Source organism: Hordeum vulgare, chromosome 5H, assembly GCF_904849725.1.
Source record: "Hordeum vulgare subsp. vulgare chromosome 5H, MorexV3_pseudomolecules_assembly, whole genome shotgun sequence".
NCBI classification, from domain to species: Eukaryota; Viridiplantae; Streptophyta; class Magnoliopsida; order Poales; family Poaceae; genus Hordeum; species Hordeum vulgare.
The window spans coordinates 369,481,175-369,497,211 of record NC_058522.1 but is presented as its reverse complement, the minus strand read 5'-3'; the positions used below and the strand labels follow the sequence as shown (position 1 = coordinate 369,497,211).

Sequence of the window (16,037 nt, the reverse complement as noted above, 5' to 3'; positions counted from 1 at the left end):
TTAATCCGAGTGACTTGTTTGTCGGGTATTACACACATCCTCGTACGCCGAATCGTTTGCGTTATGTTGGCTCATCACAAACAGTTCATTCGAATGACCAATTTGTCACGTATCGCACACACCTTGTTACGCCAAATCGTTTGCATTATTTTATCTCATCGCAAAGAGTTCTTATGAAACAATTGTATGCCACTCATCGCACACCCAATTTATATTTCAACTGTGTGTGATGGATCTACCATCGCATACAGTACTTTTTATTGGTGACGGTTCTATAAACATACCGTTTGCGATTGGTGTGTCGCATACAGTTTCGTCGAAGTGTCTCCTATACATGTGTCATCTTAGCACCTACCTGCAGTAGTGAATGTATGCATCTACGATTGGATGTCGTCCTCCCGCATCTGTGTCCGCGGACTGGTCCCCCTCCTGCCCGTGGATGGATGCGGGAGGAAATTTGTGGGTTGCCATTGGAGATGTCCTTAGGGGGTACACTTGTGTATTTACAACTATTTTTCTAACCATACAAAATATCTGCAAGTGATTATAATAATAGAGGAACAAAGAAATACAAAATCCAAGGAAGTACAATGGAAACCGGATGGAAAAATATATAGAACGACTAAAAAACTGGAAAACCGGTGACGCTCGTCACTCTCAACTACTCTGTGCCCCCAACCCCCTTGCGTCAAATGCGCCATCGAAGGGGCACTGTGCCGGCATTACGCAGGGCCTTCTTGCCTCCTCGTCAACTGCCATTGCAGTTGTGATGGCTGACGTGGCTCCGTCTGCCTCCTCCCCAGGCTCTAGCAATGGATTGGTCCCCCCCCCCCCGGCGCCTGGTCAAGTCGATGGTGGTCCAGGACAATTCTATGGTGTTTGGGTGGGATTTCCCCATATATCAACGATCGTGGACGTTGGGTTAACATGTCGGCGCATGGGGGATGCGTCAATGATGCTAGGGGTGGGCTGGTTGTGAAGTTGTCGCGTCCGGTAGTCCGTCAGGTTGAGAGTGTCACCTACCTCAACCTCAAGTGGATGGACACGCGATCTTCCATTGTCTCAACACAAGCATTTCATCATTAACTGTCAAGAGTCGCTCAAGTGTTGGCACTACTGCAAGGATTTACATGTTCCTAGCCGGTACCCTTGCCCTCTGATAAAGCCCTCCTTGGCAGCGCCTTCCTATGGTACTCGGCTAGATGGTGGGGTTGGTCGTCATGTGCCAGCCGACCTTGCTTCTAGGTCGTGTTCGTATGTTGGGGCTCTCTTGCTGGTATCTCTTGAAGATCACTCAGGTCTTCCAAAAGACTTTTGCATCTTCATCGTGCTCCTGTCGAGAAGGATATTCTTGATGTAATGCTCTTGGCTTGGGCGGCAAGCATTGATCCATCACATAGTGATCATATGCTTGTTAAAGCAATGGCACCTGCTTCGCGGGTATCGCATGTCGTCAACTGTCTTGCGGGATGCTCTGCTTGAAGCGATGATGTGGGGCCCATGTTGTCTTGTCGATGGGGAGTGAGGATTTCGTCGATCCTATGTGTTCGGAGTCTATGTTATTGTTATCCCGCCCTGAGTACCCGTCCTTCGTTGTGTTGTACCATGTTGACCTAATTCTTAGTTCAGAGGAGCCGCTTGGTTTCAATGTGAAGCACATGATAGGGCCTTTGGCAAGCCGGTTCGGTCTCAGGTTACGGTGAGCATGGGTGTTACAGAGGTGATACAAGTTGGTGCACCACCATTATCTATGGAGTAATTTCTCAACAAGGTTACCTGTGGGTTGCCACCCCCTTTTCTTGGCATATGATACCTTTAAACAAGAAGAAGTATGATGGGCGATGAAGCTGGCGTCTAGAAAAAAGAAGAAGGTGTGCAACATTCGAACGTCCAAGTATTGTGCGGAGTGCAGGTTGTTGGAGGCTTTTGGTGAGCTGCCAGAGGTGAGCAACATGGAGGGTGCTAAGCAAAATATGAAAGCATACCTGGACATGTACAAAAACCGCTTTGATCGCAAATGATCACGGCACTGAGCACTTGGTGAGCATTGTCGAGGAGTCAAAGATCGACCTTACAAGATGATTCCCACATGATAATGTTAGCCCTTGATGCTCCCATGTTGAGGCAGAGGTGTCATTCGATATGGATGAGTTTTCCTCACGAGCGGTGATCCATTTGGTTGCACTTGAGCCTCGCCCAATTGCTTTGGGACTTGGCACTCTTATGTCTGGCTCAGATGACGTATCTTGATGCTGCAATTTTCTTTTCCCCTATCCCCAACACTAGTGTATTTTTTCGGGGGGGGGGGCTCGGTTTTTCACTCAGTTTCCCTCATAAACTGGATCGTATCTCTTCTTATTAATGAAATGCAAGAACCCCCTGCCCTCGCGATGAGGTTTCTCAAAAAAGGGTGGCGGTGATAGTTGACCTAGGTAAACCAAGATTCAAAACAGCTTGCCCCCGCTTCAATCAAGCTATAAGCATAGCAAAAGCGGATGCATAAGCCAGCTGACAAAAGAATAAGAGCAAACATAACTAGTAGCCTAGCCATTACAAGAATTTAGTAGTCAAATTATATAATAAAGGGAGAGGCTGGTTAGAGTCTGGTAAGCACAACTATCCATCCTCTTTGCTAACATTGTTAATATACAATTGAGGAATTTAGAGATCTTTGAGTGGTGGCTGGAACTTCAAGAAGCTAATAAGTGGGAAGCTTAAGGTTGGCTTTGGCATTGTAGTGGATTATTGAGTTATAATTTTGTGGTTTCGCATCATGTTCTCATTGAGTTTAGATTATGGCACAATGTTTAACAATATTTTTGATTTCATTCATGGTCCTCCCTAAGGTACAAATTTTCAATTCTATTAGAATTCTGAGAAAGATCCTGTACTGCCATGTCAACGGTGACCCCCAACCCATAGGACCAATGGATTGGCTTCTCACCTCCAGGGTAGTCTGGAAATACCCTAACAGTGCAGATGTACTGGCTCTGGTTGAAGTCTCGGTACTGTTCCTCCACTGTGTACTCGGGGTACCAGCGATAACCGCACACCGACATCACCCTGACCAGCATGGCCGTATGACCCGGTACATCAATGCACCTGGTCAGACGTACCACCTGACGAGAAGGACGGCCAGGCATCTGTAAATAGAGAGTAATGCAAAAGCATTAGAGCTCTGAATGCAAAATTGGGCAGCATAACGGCTGTAATTGCTCAAAACAAATTTTGAGACGACCCAAAAATGGAATAGCGTAACCACTCAACTATCAAGTTCAACTCTCTGATCATCAAACTTACTTCCTGCTTCCTAGGAATAAAAGAAACCCAATATCTCTCGACCCATAGTCCTATAATCTACCGATCAGAACACGAGCCTAGAAGAGGATGAGTAACCTAGTCCTTAATTCCCGTAGAAAAGACGAGGATGACCAGAATAGAATATCTTGAGAAGAGAACAAGAGTGTTACGTTCCCTTCCACAAACAATTCCCTTATATATAACTAAGAAATTCTAGACTCAACTTCGACCAGTTTGGCTTAGTAATCCTACAGTCAGTCAGGCTCTGATACCAACGCTGTCGGGACCCCGATCCTAAGCCATAGGAATCTAGCCTGTAACACATCGCATCCCTTTGTGGTCTCACGCACGGTTAACTCCACGGCTGCAGCCTTACCTTAGCCGGGACCGTTTGCGTCTTTTGACTCACGTATGCGATAGTGTCGCTAGCAATCCAATGTCAAAGAACCCGGATCGACATGTCTAGTCATAAACCAAAGTGGCAGTACCGCAAAAGGACAGGCATACATGACCCAACAAAGCAGGTGTCGGTCATCAGCGAAGGTAGACGAGTCGTAGCAAGCTACAAGGGCTCCATTACGTCGCGTGACATTTCCCCAAAGGGGACAGACACAGCAGCTAAGAAGGACACATGCCGGTCAACCAATGTGTCCGGAGTAGTAGCGAACTACCAAGGCTCATTGGATCACAAAGGGGCATTTCCTTGTAAGGAGTGCTACTAAAGTTCACGACTAAGTAATCGAACCCCATACATATCAAGTACGACACACGTACGCATGGCATACCGATATGTATAGATACATCGATGGCATCACAACATAACCATAAACATACAACCTTTATTTAAGAGGCTCGGAAGAGCCACACACATAATATTACACATTAAGGGTCTCACGACCAATAATAACAGTCATTCAGTTACAAGCCAGCGGAAGAGTTATAAACTGTCTGGGTACAGACAGGGCAACTAGAAGGCACATGGCCTGACTATACTACAGAGCCGACGTAGGGCCAGATCGTAGCTGGGACACCAGCTACTCGTCGTCGTCGATGTCTACGAAGAACCCTCCATTAGGGTCATTAGCAACCTCTGCAACAGTTATTAAGCAAACATGAGTACGAAGGTACTCAACAAGACTTTAGGAGAACTAACTACTCATGCAAGGTATCAAAAGGTATTGTGGGGTTTCATGCGGAAAGCCAGCATTTGACTCGTGGCTAGACAACTTGCATTTTTAAATAATTTTGACAAATTGATTTCTCGCACACGAGTCCACTAACACCACAACAATACACCATCGAGGAATCATTCCGTATCCGTACGGAAATGCCGTCCACGACACTCACGCTTATCTTGGCAATTTTATGAGTAGCCATTGAAGTTATCTATGAACAACATATGTCTCCAAGAAGTCCATATCCGCGGACGCGGCTATTCGAATAGATCATAACCCTGCAGGGGTGTACTTCGTCACACACGCTCTCGCCACTTATCGCTATGTGCACGTCATGCACCTCGGCAACCTTCAAGCGGAAGCCCAGCGAGGGAGTCGGCCACGACCGTTAACCACTCTAGTACCTAGTCCAGGTTTATCGCCTATCTGAGAGTAACCCGTACGGAAGTCCGGCCGAGGTTTCCGCCACGGCCTCAAACGATGTGCGCAGGGTTCCCAAGCCCACCATCCGGGTGCCACTTGGTACACCATGCCACTGCCTACCGCATCATGACCCACCTCTCAGGTCAGCACCATGCACGGCCTCCAGCATTACTATAAACACCAGAAACTACTTGCAACTCCTGGACCGGGTACTACGCGATTAATAGGCCGAGCGGGGTCATATTTCAGGGCCCAGCATGTGGTAGTATCTAGTCTTGGAATACATACACGGAACTCAGTTCCTAAGGACGGTTCCAATGAAACAACCCGCCATGTACTCCTACACGGCCTTTCACCGGTACCTTTACTAACTCAAGTTCAACACACAACCTTTGCTCACCAAACACGTTCCACAATTCTGTTCATCTCCCAGATGACAGACCATACACAACTCTAAGCATAGCATGCATAGCAGGATAAGGCACATCACAGCTCAAGCAACTACCAGGTATGCTAGGTTGCAAGGTTTGGCTATTTAATGTGACAAGGTTAAGTCATGCAAAGGAAGTGGGTTCAACTATCGTGGCAAAAGCAGTTGAAGCATTTGATCTTAAATGCAATAAATAGGTGCGGGAGCAAGAACAAGGGATTTATCGGGATGATCAAAAGGGTTGCTTGCCTTGTTGCTCAGAGGAGGAACGATATCCGTCAGACAGATATTCGGTGGAATCCGAGGGTGCGGAGCCTACCGAAATGAATGGCAACATTCAATAACAATCATATGCACTCAAAATGATGCATGAGCATGGCATGAGAATGAAAGGTGATAAGTTATTATTTTCAACATGTATTAGGTTTAGAGTTGATTTGAATCACATTCGAATAGCAATTCAAACGGGGTATTCTCGGATACCGGTTTAATTGATTCGACCTGATGCTCAGATCAACTTGATCTTAACATGCATGAAATGTCATGTTATGGTATTGATTTGTAACTAGGACAGTGGTGAACATTGTATATATAATGAAATTTGAATATTTTTGCAAATTCCATTTAAAAAGTGATTATAAGAATTGAATTATTCCTTATTCCACAATTTAGGGTTCCGTAACTTTTTCAAACATAGTTGAAAATAGCATAATCAGAATCCTTGAATTTTTCTGATACTTTTTCATATATAAATTATTTTCATTGGAGTTACAGATTAATTTCTATGATTTTTATAAGTTTTAGCAATTTCCTGGAATTAGTTTTATACTGGAAATTCTATTTATTGCATCAGGCTGACGTCAGCAGGTCAGCCGACCTGTTCAGGTCAAACCTGACAGGGGGGCCCCACTGGTCAGCCTCTCTGGGACTAATCCCCGCTGACCAGCCCTAACTGAGGTTTGACTTGGCCTTGGGCCCACTTGTCAGCGAGTGATTAGGTGCTGAGCGGCTGGATTAGCTTTGCCACGTCGACATCCACCGGCGGCGAGGTCGTCCTCGCCGGCGGGGAGCCTCCGGCGACCACCAGCACGGCGGAGGGGCTCGAAAACGGCGCACAGGGGGCCAAATGCTGCGCGGAGAGCACCAGAGGAACGGCACGTCTCCCGCAGCTTCATTTCTGCACCTAGCCGGGGCTGATCTGGCCGGAGATGACGCCGGCGACGAGCTTGGCGGCGGCCAAGGCTCGGGCGTCATCGGGGTCTTTGAATCAGAGGGATCTACGCTCGGTTCTTAGCTGCTACAGCATCTACGCGTCGACCTGGAGCTGCTGGTGCCCTCGGAAGGACGAGCTGATCATCGGAGGGCTACCGGCGACGAGCAGCAGCGGCGGTCCTCGTCGGGCTCCGGTGAAACTAGAGCTAGAGGAGGGGATCGACGGGGAAAACTTAGTGGAAACGACCGCATGCTCACGGGGAGTGCAGAGCAGAGCTTAGACGGCTCGGGGAAGGCCTGGGGGAGACGAATCGACGGGAGAGGTCCGGCGGCCGGAGGTGGAAGACGACGGTGTTGCAGGCGTTGCGGGGCTCGAGGAAGCTTCGGCTTCTGCAGAGATGACCAGGGCGACGAGGCGGAGCTAATGGCGTGCTCTGGGAGGGAATCCTATGGCCAGGGGCACGGGCAGCTCGAGCTCGATCTCGGCTCTAATGGCGACAGCAAGGAGGAGGAGGAGATCCGGGAGGAGGAAGAGAATCCGAGGCGGGGAATGGATAGGGGAGGCCCTGGGGAGCTTATCCCCGTCGTCGCCAGCGCGAGGCGGCGGCCAAGCAGGCACGCAGGTGCGTGGCCACGCCGGAGGGGGCGGCGGCCACCTCCTGCTGCCTACTGGCGCGAGGGAGGGGACGAGCCAGGGATGGGCCGGGCCAGGCTTAGGCGACAGGTAAGGTTTTTCCATTTTTTTTCTGTTTTTGTTTTTCTGTTTTGTTAATTATTTTTTTGCTAATTAATTCAGCTCCAAAACAAAAGTAAAAACTATTTTAGACCTCCTGAAATATTGTTATAATATCCCCAACCATTTCCAAGCTTTTCAACATTTTTGGAAATTTATAGTTTCTGATTTCAAATTTAAAACTTGAAACCAGTAGCCTTTTTCATTTATTCAAAAAGCTTAAAGTGTCAAGAAAATAGTTTTCTCCAATGCTCATTTACTTTCATGATTTATCAGAAAGTTTGAACATTTCTTGAGGCCATTTTGGGTTCATTGATTTTGAACTAGTTTGAGATTTCCTTTAATTGAAATGGTGGCTAGGGTTTTGAGTTTTTCCTTTGCCACTTTGTTGTTTTTGTTGAAACCTCTTACATGCAAATGCAAAGAAGACATGAGCATAATGCTATCTTGCTTAAGGGTTAGGGATGTGACACTATCCAAGGGTTACTTAGCTTCATTCAATGTCCTGCCCCCATGAAAACAGGTGATGGCAACATTTCCTGCATAGCTATTTAGTTGCATTCTCGATTCTGGGGTTAGACCATTATAAATATGTCAAGCAAATGTGATCTTTAATCCCATGAAGTGGAATCTTTCTTTGTAGTGCACAAGACCTCTTCCAAGTTTGAGGTAAAGTCTCACTCTTGTTTTGGAAAGAAATGAATATCTCTAACAACAATATGAATATATAATCTCATTTACCCACCTATTTTTCTTTTATTTAGTGTTTGTTTGGCCTGCTTTTGCTAAATTTTAGGCTAGTTATTTACAATGGTTTATAAATAAGCACAACACAACACAATTCAACAACCACAAGTTGAGCCTAAATCTCTTCTTAACCAGTAAATAATTTATTGGAAAAGGAAAGAGGCACTATCAAATGGGCAAGTTTGGCGACCAAGGAACAAAATTCTTTCATGACAATGCCACCATCAGGTATAGAGAAAAACGTGTCACAAGGGAAGTGTAGTCACATATACAAGGTAAAGTTGGTCTGCTTTGGAATGCCTATAAAAAGAGGATGGGGACCTTTCATTTTCAGCAAATGCACTTTGATGTGAACAGTCATTTGCAAGCAATTGATAATTTCAATATTTTTAGGAGCATTTTCCAAAAAGGGTATCGTTGGGGTAGTTAAGTCCTTGCCCTTTGATAAATCCCTTTGGGCAAATGGGTTTCTAAGACTGTTTTTTTACAAGAAGTGTTTGCCTCATTATCTCAACGTATTTATACAAGTTGTGTGAAGCATTCCAATGAGACAATGTATCTTTAGGGCATCAATGGATCATGTATAACACTAATGCACGAAAAAGGCGCACCCTATGTGGTTACACGCTTATTTCCCTTTTGCACAATTCCATAAAGATGATTAGAATGTTTTTGGTTCATACTAGGTTGTAAAAAGTAATCTTAGAGCTTATGCAAAGAAAGTAATATGGCTTCATCAAGACAAGAATCATTCAAAACTGCTTTGCCTAGGCTTTTGAGCATCTTCACTTGCCTTTCTAGAACTATGCCCATACTCAAAATGGACTCGAGAATTAATGTCCAAGGCTAAAGCTTTGTCATTGTTGCATTGTCTCTTTTAGCTCCCACTGTGAGTGCAACCCTACGAGTTGCTTGATCTTTAGCGGCTGACACAAAATGTCTTAGAAACTAAATGTGAAAAAAGGATTGTTGGACATATATTTGAAGTTCTCGTATCTTGTCTTCGACTAAGGCTTTGGCATCGTACAAGACATATGAAGTGCATATCTCTTTTAGATGGCTATGGAAATGATCATGGCTCATATCTCTTTTAGATGGCTATGGAAATGATCATGGCAATGTAAGCATGGGGGCTTCTTTTGTACGATGCCAAAGGATCGCCTAAACACGGGAATTGCATGAATCAACATATGGTTGGATGGACAACAATATCCGCAGCCCACCAGAGTTTCAAGTCCTAGACATTATATCTTCCTAGATCTATTTTAGGATTTTCGGCAATGTGCATTTAGTAAGAGCAAACGTACTCATTGACAACGAAGACGTGTGTGGCGACTTCGTCCATCTCAAAAAGATGTGCCGGCTCAGTCCACATGGGTGCCTTTATCATCAGCGACCATAGGATTGCCCACTTTTGCCTGCCCTTTCCATAGGATTGTAAAGTGATTGTGTTCTAGATTTAGTGAACTGGGCCAAGAATTTAAGAAAGTGGAATTGGATTTTGTCTACCACAAGAGTTGATATCATAAATACAAAACTCAATAGTACTAGTGACTTGTATAAAATTGAAAGAAAAGAACTGCCCCATCAACACACCGAATTACCGGACACTGGAATGAGATAACTTGGTTTACATGGCAAGATAATATGGGTCAACAGTGAAGAGTGTGCCACAACAATGAGCACACGACCTGAAATGGAGCTTGACCGTGCCAAAAATTATGTCTGGGAAACAGACCTTCAATCAAACAACTAGAAATAAACACTGAACTGGAGCAGCCTTTCCTGCCTCGTTCGTCAAATGTCTCCCACCATTATACACACACGGGGCAAATATATGTGTAGCCAGACTCACCAGCAACCACATACCATCCAGCCAACCATTTGTACATTTCACCTCTTCATTCACTGGGGGCCTGCAGGTTTTCAGTAAGTGTTAAAACGAGTTCATGGGAAGAAATATGAACACAGAGCATAGGAGCAGATAAAAAAATGGAGAATCGGCATAACAAAATTCCTGTAACAAATAAAATTCTTCCAACATCATCCGTCTTGAACAGAATCAAACAAATTCTGTACAATCTGATAACAGTAGCAAGTTCATTCCAGAAAAATACTATCAATGTCGATTTCAACACACGGTTTGAAGCACAAAGAGGCAACACACAACCTGGGTGACACAATGTTTTCGGGGGCTCAAGAATTTGTACAGTAGTATTAGTTGGCTATTGAAATTACATTCTCAGCTCCCTAAACTGGACATAATTTGCACAATCAGTTCTATCTTCAGGAGTTTCCCGATATAGCATGCTGACAGACATGATCTGGTGATCCTATCAGTGATAGCACCACCCCACTGATCCTGGCTCCCGGGTAGCTGTCCATGCAGTGGCTCCAGCAGCCACAGCTCGCTTAGTACATGCATGAGTCAAGAAGCTAACCTTCTTGTATGTTGTTCCTCCCAGAAACTGCAAGTCCTAGAGGTGTTCGATCAAATGATGGAAGATGGTGCGAAAAGACAAAATGAGAGACACAGTTTAAGTAACCATGTCTAGAACGCAGGAGAAGGCTACCCCCACCAACAACATGGGGTTATAGAACATAACATTCGACAGACAAGAATATATTGTGGTAACTCTAGCAAACTAGCTCCAACAAGAGTGTGAAGCAAAATGTTTTGCTGAACCAGTTGGACCAAAGAATCCGACCGTACAAACATCTTTTAGATTCAAGAATCCCACCGTACAAACACCTTTGAGATTCAAGAAGTAATCCCAGATACACCAACCAAGCCCCTCTCCTTTTCCTCATTGTAACAATGTGCATGACATATGTTTTTCAGTACTAAAAGATACCATTCTAACAAGTTCGTAGCATATTGGTCTACATGCATCCTGAATGCGTCAATTGTTTCCGTTAGTGCAGCTGAACTTAAGATCAGAAGAACTTGTTTTAGTGTTGAAACCACTATAAATCAGATTAGTTTACACAGGGTTGATCTGCTGGCCAACCCTTCATGGAGCTAGTTGCCAACAGGTTCCCCCCAGCACCCTCAGATAGATGTCAACCTAGAATGCTAGTTCATAATTTAATAAGATCATAAGTGTTCTATGTCCTGACCAGACCCAGAAAAATCTAGTGAATACAATTGCAAGGATTAATCTCTTATGGTACATAATATGCAGTTATAGTTATTGGCTGCATCATTCTATGCACAAGATTTAAGATATATGTGGCCCATAAAATTTGAGATCACTTCAATTACCAAACTCAGCAAGCGATTAGCAAGTGTTAGTCGGATGGACGGAAGAGCATAATACATTACAATATCAAAATAAAGGATAAATTAATGACCTGATCACAATGCCATTTCAGCTTGCAGTGCAGCAAGCTCATCCTCCTCAGCCGAGGCTTTCTGTGGAGCAGGGCGAGTTGGTTGCGCCTTGCCTGGGACAGGCGCCGTATGAATAGGAATAGTTACAACAGGCTCCAGTAGTTGGGATTCCAACTCTGCTCCCTCCAACTCTTCCAGCTCAGCTTCCAGTTCATCCTGTCAAATTTTCAGTGCGGTAGGTATTAAATGCATCAGAACAAGAATGAAGTCTAAACCCCAAGATCATAAATCCTAATTGGCTAGTGAGTTACCTCGTCAAAATCAGCAGAAGCTCCAAGAGGAGCTGACAGAGCATCTTGTATTTGTTTCATGTTTTCTGTCTGTTCATTAATTTCGTCCATAGTCTTGTCGACATCATCAATATTTCTGTAGCACAAAGAAATGTTCATCTTGAGACCTCAATTCCAGGAAACAGTTATTGGAGCAAATCCTAAATTAAAATGGACCAATACTCACGTTGCTTTTTGCATCGCTTTCATAGCTTTAGCTCCAGTCCTCAATGCATCCACAGTCTCTGTCGTAGCTTTAGCAGCTTCTAACATGATCATCTATATAACAAGATCAGAATTGTGAAGATACATGGATGCAACAATTAGGAAAAAAACATAGTCAGAACTGGGAGGTAACCTGATCATGGATCCTCAACTGGAAATTCCCAAGCTGCTCAATTTGCTGCTCATAAAGTTTTTTCCTCTTCAATGATTGGATAGCCGCTGATGAAAAACAGTGATTCAATTAACACACAGTATTTCCGCAGGTCTGTAATACTCTATTCTAACATTCCAAGGTAATCAGATTTTCTCAACTGAAGAAGAAAGAGTGGACAGAATCAAAATCAATAAGCTGTATTTAGCTACATGAAGAATCATCACTCCTTTTTTAAGTAAAATGACGGTAAAGGTTGGCTGCCATAAAACACTACACAAGACATGCGTCTTATAAACATTGGATCAAAATGCAGAGACATAGATGATCATTGCAAAGTAGGACCATGGCATGTGTATAACAGAAGTTCATTACAATTTTACTTTGAGAAAAGCATATTGTCTCCAATCAACAGGAGGAGAGGGGCTATGATGATCAACCATACCTCTTTTATTCTTTGCTTTTGAGAACTCCTTGGCCCTCTCAAGCTCAGCACCTGCTTTTTTCTCTAACACTTTCTCTTTCTTCTCCAGCATATCAAGAGTCTAAATACATAAAAAGAGTGAGAATTTTAAAATGTTTATAGTATAGGCATAAAAAGTGTCCAAAATTGATTGTAGCGCTAGGATAGTTCACCACTAGACAGAAAATAGAGGACATCTTCCATCCTTAAGAGGTTAATAGCTTAACATTTGCAACTTCAGAAGCAGACGATGAAAGAAAAGACAGTAGTTTATTATCATACAAAGTTTGCACACCAAATAAACTTGGACAAAGCTGAAATCACATGAGAATTCTTACACGCTAAATTCCCCATATACCAAGACAGAAAATTAAAGAGCTAGTTGATCAGAAACTGCCAATGCAATACAAAATGGCCATCAGAATCTTAATCATGCATTAAACAACTTGATGATACAAGCTAACAAGATAAACTACCTCCTTAATTTTAGGAGCCTCTTATCCAGCGAACGTCAGCTGAGAAGCATGGCAGTTGCGAACAATTTGCATGGCAATTTATGTTTGCCAAGGATGGCAAGTTTAGTTGACGAACATGGCAAATCCACATCAGTTCATTTTGTTGGCCAGAATTTGCTGTGTTTGCAAATTAAAGTTGCCATCCTCGCCACAAATAAGTTACCAACGTTCAATTTGCCACCCCCTCCCAGGGAACGTTCGCCAGTTAGCATTTCCGTTAACTTATCCAAATTGTAGCCGGAATAAGAAAAACAAAACGGTAGATTTGACGCCCCACCTCGTTTAACTTGTCCAAAGTGGCCAGCGCGCCGGCATTAGCCTGCTCCTTGGGCTTCCCAAATAACCTGTTGAACATGGTGGCACCTCAAATATGGACTCGGAACCTGCGACACAGAAGCATAAGAGGCATAATCGTTCACCGGACAATCAATAAGAGAATATAAGCTCGGAGAAATCTGGTGCGCAGGGCGTGACTAGCCAACAAACACGAGCTTGCGACTCACAATCTGGCATTAGGATGCAACAGAGGAAGCCGAGAATAGCTACATACGAAAATCCTAGATGACAAATTCGCCACTAGAACCAGCCTACACAAATATAACCCGCGAACTAGGAAATCACTTGGGCGCAAAGTAATGTTTCCTTACAAAAACGACGGAGATGAACTAGCACTTGTGATTTGCGACTATAATCGTAATCGGCGCAGCTAAACCCAGAAGCCTCAGCGCCAACCGAGCCCAGAAGCAGCACGATCACGACCTCGATCCGATGAGAAGCCAGCGATGAATCGACGCAGAAAGATAGATGGCCGGGCGGGGGGGGGGGGGGGGGGGGGGGGGGGCAGGCGGATCTAGCGAGGGCGGAGGAGCGGGCGCTTACCGGATTCAGGCGGCGGAGGAGTCGAGATTTGGCTGATCCGGGAGGAATCTGGCTGGCTGGGTGGCGTCCGGTGGGATTGGCTGTGGAGGTGGGTTGGGATTCTGTTTAGGTTTCTGGTTGGGGAGACGAGGGGAAGAATGAAGGAAAGGGAACGAGTCGAGGTGGAGGCCGCACAGACGGGGACAGCCGCGTGCCTGCGTACCCCACACGGTGAGGTGAAAGAGTAGGCTAAGCAAACGAAACGACTACACGCTCAATCCTTGTTATTTTACTAGCAAAAAGATCCATGCGTTCCAACGGGAGAAAGAAATATCACACGCTCTTAATTTATAAAAAATGGTCTATAATCTGAGAATTTGTAGTTACGACACAAATAAAGATGGTCTTATCCTACAAAAATGCAGTTTAAAATTTCACATGTCTTCTATTTTAACACGGCTTGCATGTAGATTTAATACGTACAAAGAATCAGTCAAGTGACCTTCAGTTTCATCTCTAATCCTGATTTTGTTGACGTGTTCATCCCCAACCCGCATGACTACCGGTATGAAAGAAAGACGAATAATGACTTATTTATTAAGATTGCACCCTAGATAGTATTTTTATTAAATGTTTAACAGATAAAATAATATCATATTTAAATTCTACATATTTTTCTAATCAAATTCCATATATAATATGTTAAATTTGGAGTTACGGTTTAAAAGATATGAGTATTTTAAAAAACATTTAATATATACTGCGAGTTTAATATCATAAACGGTAAGGGCTTTTTTATAAAATCATCTTGATGGGTTTTCCAACGGAAGCGATAGCCTCTTTATTATTAGGTAAAGATTATTACGGAGAAAAAAAATCATCCCTCATACACTCGACGACACCAGCAAATTATTTAAAGTCTTTCATGTACAAAAAACAAATAGGATAAGTAATGTTGTGCACAAACATAATGATGGGCCGATTTTTTAAGTGTACTAAAGTTGTGTCTGATTTATTTGACAATGAAAATATTTACCTAGTTGCCGGTATTAATTTTCCGGTCTTTCCTGCATTTCCTCCTCAGTGATACTTAACAAATAGTGTATTAGGCTCAAAATAGGAAGGCACACTTTAGTACTAAATGATAGCATGTCCATGAGCGCATTATTTTTGTCTTCTTCATACATGTGTTTGTAACTGTAATTCAAGTTAAGATTTAATTTAATTACAAAAAAAAAGATATCTTCGGCAAAGGCAATCAATGTGTACGGATATGTATAACGAATAGGCACTTTGGAAATACCGCATATAAAGAAAATTATTAATTAATGGTGCAACATAAATATAATTTTAGAAATAATTAAGATGCAAGCCAATATCATATTTGAAATCTATACATTTTTCTGAGCTATTTTTTGTATATAACATTCTTATTTTGAAGTTAGGATTTAAAAGATATGAAAATTTTGAAAAATATTAAATCTATTTTTAGTGGTAAATATTAAATCTGTTAGAAAGAGAGGAAGGTTAAGAGAAAGTAGCCGGGCTGAAATTGCATTACTATACAGCCCATTCGCTACAATAACACTTGGGCGAGGCAGTTTTATTTTACGCCAACGTGAAATAAAGGAAAAGGCAGAACAAAAATAAATGGGAGAAGGTGGGATCAAACTCGGGTCTCCCAGGAAAAAGGGAAAGACTCCAACCAGTTGGATGGTTACGGACTTATAATATTGTGGGATAGTTATGTAGATGAACCAAACTTGACGGCCGACGGATTATAAAAAATGAATCGTTTTTTCCATTTACCGATGGCATGGTGGGTAATTTTTATCAACTTTGAGGGCAATTTAAATGACGGCGAACGAGCAGAAGCACTCCGTGCTTTATTATTAGGTAAAGATTAAAAATCCAAAAGACTACAGTCTTTTAGGAAATTCGAGCAATGTCGTGCCCGCCCTTGGATCAGAGTCACGAATCTTGACGCTAGAGGAGTCATGTTTTTGAAGGGTTTGCTTAATTCCCCCCGCCCTCTCCTGGCCTCACCCACTCTCTCGCTGCCTCTCCAATCCCCATGCCATGATGATTCCTTTGATAGGGAGGAGCCAATGGAGGTGGCGCTCGACGAAATCGAGCTTCACC

At 43.4% G+C, this 16,037-nt stretch overlaps 1 protein-coding gene across 3 annotated transcripts; it reads right to left on the bottom strand.

Annotated features, from left to right (window-relative positions):
* Window positions 1–9,499: 9,499 nt before the first annotated feature.
* Window positions 9,500–14,091, bottom strand: LOC123452615 (vacuolar protein sorting-associated protein 32 homolog 2-like). Of its 3 annotated transcripts, none has more exons than XM_045129303.1 (8): window positions 13,917–14,089; window positions 13,315–13,420; window positions 12,505–12,604; window positions 12,042–12,127; window positions 11,871–11,962; window positions 11,666–11,780; window positions 11,375–11,570; window positions 9,500–9,936 (listed from the first exon to the last, which is right to left on the bottom strand). In XM_045129303.1, the coding sequence occupies exons 2-7, from the start codon at window positions 13,390–13,392 to the stop codon at window positions 11,379–11,381; spliced, it is 663 nt and encodes a 220-aa protein (XP_044985238.1). In that variant the 5' UTR covers window positions 13,393–13,420; window positions 13,917–14,089; the 3' UTR covers window positions 9,500–9,936; window positions 11,375–11,378. The 3 variants fall into 3 exon arrangements, with proteins under 3 accessions (XP_044985238.1, XP_044985240.1, XP_044985239.1); XM_045129305.1 differs by lacking the exon at window positions 9,500–9,936 and adding an exon at window positions 10,041–10,497 and having other exon boundaries at window positions 13,917–14,091; XM_045129304.1 differs by lacking the exon at window positions 9,500–9,936 and adding an exon at window positions 10,041–10,488 and having other exon boundaries at window positions 13,917–14,090.
* Window positions 14,092–16,037: the final 1,946 nt, after the last annotated feature.